This window comes from Ctenocephalides felis, unplaced genomic scaffold (genome assembly GCF_003426905.1).
Source record: "Ctenocephalides felis isolate EL2017-DRISC unplaced genomic scaffold, ASM342690v1 CF-g0.4_SCAFFOLD_03571, whole genome shotgun sequence".
Lineage (NCBI taxonomy): Eukaryota > Metazoa > Arthropoda > Insecta > Siphonaptera > Pulicidae > Ctenocephalides > Ctenocephalides felis.
In genome coordinates, this window is record NW_020539725.1 from 65,685,886 (window position 1) to 65,696,389 (window position 10,504).

Consider the following 10,504-nt stretch of genomic DNA (forward strand, 5'->3'; position numbering starts at 1 on the left):
ATCATAAAAGTTTTTTGTGATGAACAAAACTAGTTTATTAAGTGATTTAAAATCATTAAAACTTTGTTAAATATTGTACATCGATTTAACGTTTTCTTAAGCATGGCCGACAAAATGCCTCATGTGCGTACACCCTAACATTTATTATCACAAATTCAGTCAAAATTTTGAACGTAGTATGAAATTGTAATGACATTTGTAAATTTTTTTGTAAAGAATAAAACTAGAATTTAACTTTGCTAAATATTGTACATCGGTTTAACTTTTTCTTAAGCATGGCCGACAAAATGCCTCATGTGCCCGTACCCTAATATTTATTTCTACGAATTCAAAGTCAAAATTTTGAACGTTATGAAATTGTACTGACATTTGTATAACAAAATTTGTTTCGTTACACATTTTCAAACCTGTAAAATTTAAAGTGCACGCATTTAACCTAATTAACTTCTAAATCCTCCTAAATATTACATAACCCTTATCTTTCATAAGGTCGAAACGCGACAAATATCTGTTCATTCCTAGTTTAGCCCTCCCGCCGCTAGGTGCGCTCGTATCGTTTTCCGGTTAAAATGGCTCTCGCCTCTATATGCCGACAAGCTCGCTCTCTTTCTGTCTATCAGAACAAATTCGCTACTCGTACGACGCGTCAGTCTTCGATTGTTCTTGATTCAGTTCGCGAATTTTCAAAGAAAATGGGTCTGCCACGAGTTTTCTTCGACATGACCGCCGACGGCGAGCCGGTTGGAAGAATCGTTATGGAGGTAAGCGATAAAAATAATATCATAGTTCGATTATTATATTTAAGGCTAGGATCGGCGAACGGGTGTTTCGTGGCCATAACCGACGCCTCGGTGCAAACCAAGCCGGTTTGGCGAAAATGCCGGTGTTTTGTAATTGATTTAGTGTTTGCTAGTGTTTATTTGATAATAAATCGTGGGATTGATGGATATTTGTTCGGTTTTTGTGCCATGAGGTTTTTGGGTTTATGGCGAGTGACATACGACGCCCTGTTTTTACAAGTCATCGTTGTAGTAACACCACGTACGCTTTGTAATTGTTCTAGAAGAATCTTTTTGTAATAGACACGTGTTGTAAATGTATTTTTGTTATTGATGTTTAATTTTTTGATGAAATTTTTGTGGTTAATGTGTGCATGCCTGTGGTTCCCAATCTGTGGGTCGCGACCTTTCAGGGGGGCTCAGGGACGTATAGTTACTTTTCCAAATACTATTAGAAAATAACGTTCAAATATGAAAAATGAATGACTGTTTACATTTTTATGCATATTTGGGCATAATTCATATTAATTTCTATATGAATTAATTACAGAAATTAAGTTGGGAAGTACATGCAACTTTTTCTTCAAAATAAATTCTTGCTTACACCAATTATAATTAGTTCATTTTTTAAAACATGTTTTGTAAATATTAAATTCTAATTGGCTTTTCGATGCTTAAGTTTACAAAGGCTGCTTTAACTAATGCTTGCTTCATAGTCATTTCCTTTGAAGTAAATGTTTTAAGCGATTATTCTGAAATACTACTTTATATATAATATAAAGAATATAAATCTAATATAAACATACACCATGTATGTTTAAATGTTTGTTCGTTGTTTGATAATTATCAGTACAGCGAGTTGAGTTGGGCAACATAATTCGAGAAACTTATACATTTGAATAAAAATGTATTCACTTTTCAGTTGAATTTATAAACTTTGTACACGATCTTTTATTATAGACACTTCTATATATGTATACAGATACAAAGTGTACTAGAATGGAACCCCATTTTTATTTCCCAATTCAGATTATTAAACATTTACTTTTGCTTACTTTATTTTAATATTTATTTTAATTAGATTATTCAGTTTTGTACTAAATTTTGCAAATACGTTAATTTAGATATTATATTTGTGTGAAATAATACTTTGCAGTTTGTACTAATTATACAATTTGCAATAGTTACCTAAAATGTTTTTTTAAAATTTTCAATTAAATTTTTGCCGTAAACCTCTTGGACTCCATGTTTAACTGATAGCTGTACTACAGCTTACTATTACATTGTGAATCTAAAAATTGCTTTTTTTTCAAAGCAAATTGTTGCTTATACCAATTAGAAGTAAATACTTCATTTTTTACATCTGTTGTAAATATTATTTTCTCATTGGCTTTTTGATGCTTGAGTTTACGAAGGCTGTTTTTTTTTTAATTAATGCCTATTTCATAGTGTTTTCTATGAAGTTAATGTTCTAAGCTAATATTCTAAATTAGTACAGGTGTGTAGAAAATATACACCAGGTGTGTTTAAATTCTTGTCCGTTGTTTAATAATTATCAGTACAGCGAGTAACTATTACAGATTATTCAATTTTGCACAATATTTCCAAGTATGTTAATTCAAACATTATATTTGTCTAAAATAGTTTTCGAAAATTTCTACAAATTCTACAATTTGCAATAGTTACACAAAAAGTTTTTTTTTAACATTATCAAATTGACGTAGACCTCGTGGGTTCCATATTTAACCAGTAGCTGTTACTATTGTTTTGCGAGTAAAACTACATGTTACTTGTATGCAATTTCTAAGATAATTTAATGATTATAATAAACAATAACTAAATAATTATCATTAATCTTTTTAATATCTTGATAAAGCTAGACCTTTTTTAATGTCTGTTTTACAGTTATTGAAATCTTCTTTTAATCTTGGATTTTCAATGTCCATAATATTATAATAGTCTTGATTATAACAGCCAGAAAATATCTCAATAAATATCTTTACAAACTCAAACACATTGAGACCACAATTGTATGCTCCATCTTATGGATTTTTATAAAAATTCAATCACTTTCAGTTGTATCTATAAATATTCTACACAACCTTCTATTATAGATACTTGCATATATGTATACACATATCAATTGTACTAGCGTGGATTTCATAGACTTCCATAGTCTTTTCAATACCATGGACCCTTTGATGTGCACATGAATTATTAATAATAAATTAAAGCCCATTTTATAAAAAAATTAATGCCATAAGTAGATATTCCAAAATCTACCAGTATATTCGTTTATTTTGTTTACAAATTTTTGAACTATTTGTCGGACATGCATAAAAAATTATCAGTTGAATTGAATAATTTGCAATAGTTAAAAATCACTCATATTGATTCATGTCGTTCATATAAAATGGAACCACATGTTTTAATTTTTATTTTATTCATACTTACAATTAATATCAAATAATTTGACTTCTCGAAAAATACTATTATGACTATTTTGGTGGAACTTTCTATGAGAATTTATGTTACGTTTTTATTGATCCCTGTTTGTTTCTTTTATTAATTTTTAACTGTACTACAGTTAATAATTAAATATTCAAATTTTACTTTTATACATTTATTTTTATTACTCAGCATTTACATTTTTTTAAAAGTTGTATAAACATTGTCAAGTGAAAATAATTCATTTCTGAAGGATTTGTGAAATGAGTTAATGCTGATAATAATTCTTACCTTTTTTTTGCATATTTGTCATATAGGTTAGTTTCAACAAATAGATTGAAAATATGCATTTTCGAATGATGAATAAACCATATGAGAATACATGGAGTGTATTTTTTCAAATAGCAGTCACATAATATTTTAGAATGATTTATCTAAGACCTAAGTTACCAAACATTTATCGGGCATGGCATCTTTGGTTTTGTCAAGACGATATCCATTTTTTATGAATTTCTGACTGTACTAAAATTAAACATTTAAAGTTAAAATGTTACCCTGTATACATTGCAATATTTTTTCAGCATATTGCATTTTTTTTACATTCATCTATAAAAAAAATATTTAATTAAATTTAATTATTAAATATGTATTTAATTATTAAATATTAAACATCTATTTTTGCCTACTTTATTTTAATATTTCTAATTCAATTAATAAATGCAACAAGCAACATGTATTTTCACTTCAAATATTTAATATCAAATTTTAGTACATACAATCAAAAATTTATGTGAAAATGTTAACTTCCATAGAAAACCCTTTACGACCCACAGTTTAGGAACCTATGACATACATGAATAATTATAAAATATTGACTGCATTTTAAATAATCTGCAAAATGTATTGTTTATTCTTTATTCAATAATGTATAATTTTTAAACTATTTGTCCAAACTAACCTGTTTGACAAATTTTGCAAAAATAAGTATTATGATCTACAGCAACTCGTTATACTTATAAATTGTTCAAAAATGAATTTAATTACTTTACTTTAATTTTTTTAAGCAAAATGCTACTTAACATTAATTTGTCAAATCCTGTTCATATGTGTATCATTCAATCTGCCATACATATACTGTATCTTATATTATTTTAATTTCTGGCACATCTCAACTGGTTTTTGGCAATAATAATGTAGATATTTCGTTTTGATTATTCTTTATCATGAATTCATTATACATATTCTAATATTGTCTAGGCTCATAGGTGAATTGAAATTTTTGACATGCAGTTTTCGCATGTTTTCTATGCCAAACAATGTTTCAAATATTTTCGATGTCAGACATGTCGTCTTTTGCAATTTTTTCTATTTATTTCTACAATATTACTATATTTTTATTGTCACATACATTTTGAAAAATTCCTTAACAAACTTCAGCAAGATTTATCAAAATCCGAATAATCGTTTAGGAGTATATTTACATACATCATTACAGAAGAATTTTATATATAAGATAAATCTTATTCTGGAATTGAACCTAAGGGTAAATTTACATACAGAAAGAATAATGATGTAATTTCATTTACGTTCTTCTACCTTTTTATAAAAGTAATTTCCAGTAATTCTTTTATCTTAACATCTATCCTTTACCCTTCAGCTTCGTAACGATGTGACCCCCAAGACCTGTGAGAACTTCCGCGCCCTCTGCACTGGCGAAAAGGGCTTCGGCTACAAAGGCTCCTCATTCCACCGAGTCATCCCCAACTTCATGTGCCAAGGGGGCGACTTCACAAACCACAACGGCACCGGCGGAAAGTCCATCTACGGAAACAAATTCCCCGATGAGAACTTCACCTTGAAACACACCGGCCCAGGCATCATGTCCATGGCCAACGCAGGCCCCAACACCAACGGATCCCAGTTCTTCATCACGACTGTCAAGACCACCTGGCTGGACAACCGTCACGTTGTCTTTGGATCGGTTGTAGAAGGCATGGATGTCGTGAAGAAGCTGGAGAGCTATGGATCCCAATCGGGAAAGACTAATAAGAAGATCGTCATAAATGACTGCGGAGAATTGCCATCATAAATATGTCATTTATTTGTAATCTGTACATTTTTTTGTTCATTCAAGACTACCTATCCATTTTAATGTAATATAGAAATAAAACGCTTTAATATTCCATTGTCGGGAATGTTTTGAGTTAACAGGTTAAACAAAGTTTTTATTTGTATGTCATGTTTGAATTTTTGTAATTCAAAAGAAATATATACTTTCTAAGTAGCAGCTTTTTTTAATGTGCAAACCTACCACGTCCTTATCCTCAGGCCGTAGAATCATTGCATGTTAAATAATGCTCTAACAAACTTAATAATAAATATTAAATCAGTTTAATATTGTAATCACAATTCAGACATTTTAAGTTGCACAATCTGCTATATTATTTTATTTTTGCTTATTGGCTACCATAAAAAAATGTATTAAAGCAGTAACACTTATTTTTATATTCAGTTGCTTTTGTGAATTTTCAAGTGCAGTACATTGGTTTTTTGTATTAAAAAAATACTTGTAGAAATAATTTGAGGAATACTTGAATAAATAATCTGCTATATTATTTTAATGATTTAAGACAATCAAATACCTGACCAGCTTTTATATCGAACAATGTGTGAGATGTTCTGTAAAAATTGATTTAAAAAGTGCTTTTATTGTGTGAGACTCTTGTGGAAATAGTCTGTTATTGAGACAATCAGAAATCAAACCATGCGGCTAATATACTATCTTTAAAAATTAGGAATTTCTGGTGAGATTTTTAAAATATGATTTAGTAGTTTTTTTGCATGAGACTAAAAATATTTTTTTTTTCAAAACTGCTTTATTATTTTAGTGCTATATTGGCAGCATAGTGTTATGCAACTATACAATTGCAATTATTCTACAATTTGCAGTATTTATAAAATAATCAAAACAGCAAAAACTTCATTTTGTGCAGTATCAGGTGTGTGTAGTTGGGACTTTTGTAAAAATTGGTTTATCAGATTTTTTATTGTGTGAGCCTCCAGTAGAAATAATTTGTGGTTGAGACAATCGAATACCAAACCAGCTATTATAATCTTAAACAATATATGAATTATGGTGAATTGTAAATTATGGCATTGGTTTGTAAAAATTGGTTTATCAGTTTTTTATTGTGAGACTCCAGTAGAATTTGTGGTCAAAGCAATTTTATACCAAAACTGCTTTATTATTGTTTTTGATATTGGCTAAAATTTGTTGTATTTATAAAATAATCAAAGAAGAAACTATTTTTCAAAGAAATAAACAAGGGAGTAACTATTTTTCAAAGTTACTATTTTCAAAGAAATAACTATTTTTATAATTTCAAGTGTGTGTGTTGTGTGATACTCTTGCAGAAATAACTTGTGATTGAGAATATCGAATACCAAACCATCTATTATGTAATAATATCGAATAATATAGGAATAATGGGTGAGACTTGGTTTTGTAAAAATGTATTTAATAGTTTTTTTATTGTGTGCGAGACTCAAATAGAATTTTTTTTTCCAAAATCAATTATTTTGTTAAGACAAGCAGAAAGTTCTCTGAATCATTTAAATCGGACGCTTAGTTCTCTCAAAAACTGCCATTTTCTACATATTTAGCTCCGTATCTTCAAAATGGCTGGGCCTTCCTTTGCCAAAAACTAATAAACACTTCTCCCAATCATTACTAATTGAATGTTTTTTAGATCATTCAAATCGGATACTCCGTTCTCTCAAAAAGTCGATTTCTATTTTCTGCATTTTTTGCTCCGTATCTCCGAAACGGCTGGACCTGCCTTTGCCAAAAACTAATCAGCTCTTTTCCCTATCAATAGGAATCGAATGTTTTTTGAACCATTCAAATCTGTTGATCCGTGCTCCCGAAAACGTGTCTGGAAATTTGTATCCATACATACATACACACACACACACATCCATTTTTTCTGAGGTATGCCAAAATGTTCAGAAACCTTTGAAACGTAAAGATATATACAAATCCCTGTCGGTCTAGATGTTTGTTTTTAAATACTTTTATATTATAAATTAGATACAATGGCTGGTAGTAAACATAGATGCGGTAATATGCATTAGGTAATAGTCGGTAAAGTCGTCTATCCTATCCACTTTCGGGCTAATCGTTCGTGACCTTGTCCGTTTGTGTGAACATAAGAACATCTCATGGAATATTCCACGCCATGGTGCTTGTATGTATTGAATATGTATGTGCATTATGTATTATGTATGTGTTGGAGTTGGTGAGATGGAAGATACATACTAACAAATACTAATAGACTGCAAAGAAAGGGCAGGTAAACATTTTGTTCCGACTGTTTTGTATTTGTGATTTGGACAGGGTTTGGAAACGGTTAAACAAAATTTAAGGAAAGTAGAATAGACTAGTCGTGCTGGCATCGTGCCTTAAGGCACTTAAAACTTCAAGTACTGTAAATTGAAATTTCTAAAAGCCTAGAAAAAAATTTGATTTTTTTGAGAATATTGTTGAAAAAATAGAAAAAAATCGACTTTTTTGAAAATTTTAAATTTTGTGATAAATTGGAATTTTATAAATTATGAACACTGGAATTTTTTGAAATCTGAGTTTTTGAAAATTTAGATTTTTTTAAGAATGTTGAACTTTCTTGAAAGTTTTTGATACTAGTCAGACAATTATTCTGGTATAAGAAATCACTTCGAAAAATCCTATAACAAATTTTTAAATTTTTCTTAAAAAAAAAAACTTGTATTTTGACATATACACGTACATACATACATACAAATACCTCATAAGATACTCATAAGTATAAAGAAAAAACAAAATCGTCCTTAATATTTTTTGTCTCTGATATAATTTTTCACTTCAGTTTTGAATTTTAGGTCAGTCATTGCTCTTATTAATTATCAAGTGCTTTATATGTTTTTATTTTTTACTTTTCAAAGGTAACCTTTATAGGGATGTTACCCTTGCTTTAAATATGTGATTTCTAAAGATGCGACTTTTTTTGGAAAATTTATATCTTTTTGAACATTTTGATATTTTTTGATCACAGGACTACCAAAAATCTAAAATTAAAATTTTTGCACATATTCACGTTTCAGAGGTTTCTGAACATTTTGACATAACTTAGAAAATGGATGTATTTGTATTTATGTATGTATGCACAAATAAAAATTTCCGTCGAAGTTTTCGGGAGCATCGTTCAACCGATTTGAGTAATTCAAAAAACTTTCGATTTGTTTTTGACAAAAACAGGTCCAGCCATTTCGGAAATTCGGGGATAAAAGTGCCAAAAATGGTAATTCAGTGTTTGAGAGAACGGAGCGTCCGATTTAAATAATTCAAAAAACATTTTCCATGTATTTATGAAATGAAGAACTGATGCAATTTTTGAAAAGGCTGGTTCAGCGATTTAGGAGATACATTAAATAAAAGTAAGAAAAAATGCCATTTGGCGATAAATAATGGTCACTAGACATATGCACATCAAACTATCAGATATTTTATAGACATTTTAATAATACCAACAAATTTTGCTTACATTTCTATGGGTTCTGTACCAATGTAGCTACGCAGCGCGATTGCTTTAAAAAACAGTTCAAAATTTTCAAAAAACTTCAAAATATATAAAAAAATCTAGTTTTTCAAAAAAGTCAATTTTCTTCAAAATTTTCAAAATTCTCAAAAATCTAAGTTCCTTAAAGTTTTCAAAATTTTATAATTTTAAAGATTTTGTACAAATTTTAATTTTCGGTTCAGGAAGTTCCTGCAATTTGCTTTAAGGCACGACGCCATGCACCACTAGTTTGTTATTAATGTGAAATATTCATCACTTTTATGTACAAAATGTTCCTCAACTCTTCCCATTAAATAATTGATAATATTTATGTTGTAATATGGATCTTTTCCGATGGCGATGATTTATTTACGAATTCGTTCTGTCGAAAAGCGTTTGTTGGTGTTAATCAATGATCCACAATCAATATAATAACCCGATAACCCGTTTTCACGATAAATACAGCTATTTAATAAAATATACTAAAACTGTCTATAATAGAACTACCAGTGGAGGTAAAAGAATGAATGAATGTTTTATGAGAGAATATTTTTGGATCGATGGAGATATAGATACAATGGCTGTCTTGGGTTAAAATTATTTTAACGTCTAATATTTCAAAGAATTCTGTGAGACATAACATTCTGTGAGTCATAACATGACACCTGTATTACAATATCATTTCGCAAAAACGATACCGTATTTAGACATTGCGAATTGTTTCATCAATGCATAAATTAAAATATTTATGCATAAAGTGTAATGATCTAAAAACATATTTTGGTCATAATTATGGCAGACACAGATGAAAATGAGTGATTTAGGAAAAAAGCTTTTTTTTACCTATATGTAGCGAGTTGGCTGATACAATATTGAGAACAATTTTTAATATTAGGTTGTCAAATATCTCCCTTCCGCTTTTTTGCTCTTGGTTTATAATACAAAAAGGCGGAAGGGAGATATTTGACAACCTTATATTTCAATATCAGTTTGAATAATTTCCCAACATTTGTACCTTTTTATATCAGTATATAAAGTACTTTTCTACTTAAAATCAATTTGTGGTTTTTAGTAAAGATTTTGAGTTTTGTACGCTAATTTGTACCCTTTGGGACCAATCACTACCTTTTTTTAGTTGAACATTTTTGCAATATTTTTAAATTTTTATACCGGTATGTACTTTTGAATACCTTTTTAATAGATAAAAAAAATATAATAAATAGATCACGAACATAATCGCTTTGCCAATACTTCAATTTTAATTATTTACGCACTCCATAGAGGCGCCACTAACTGTAGCACGTAAATCTACCACTAGTTTCACATTCTAGATAAGATTTAATGTATAAAATTTGAACTTGGTTAATTTGACTAAAAGAAATAAGAACTAAATATACGCGTTCAAAATATATTTTCAACTAAATCACAAATACATATGTTTTTACATATATTAGGTTGTCAAATATCTCCCTTCCGCTTTTTTGCTCTTGGTTTATAATACAAAAAGGCGGAAGGGAGATATTTGACAACCTAATATATAATAAAAAAATATTAAATTATTAGACGTGAAAACGTGATAAATTATAATTTGTGGGAGTATTAGAGGCTATTTCAAGTGTGAACAAATATTTAATCATTATCAGTTACACCTGATACAAAATCATGGGCCGATTCTGGCATAAA

The 10,504-nt window shown here is 29.2% G+C and overlaps 1 protein-coding gene across 1 annotated transcript; it reads left to right on the forward strand.

Annotated features, from left to right (window-relative positions):
- Window positions 1-518: 518 nt before the first annotated feature.
- Window positions 519-5,552, forward strand: LOC113384860 (peptidyl-prolyl cis-trans isomerase; the record flags this gene model as incomplete). The annotated part of the gene is given in 2 exon segments (XM_026622628.1): window positions 519-761; window positions 4,885-5,552. Coding segments are annotated over 2 exon segments (624 nt in total). The 5' UTR covers window positions 519-569.
- Window positions 5,553-10,504: the final 4,952 nt, after the last annotated feature.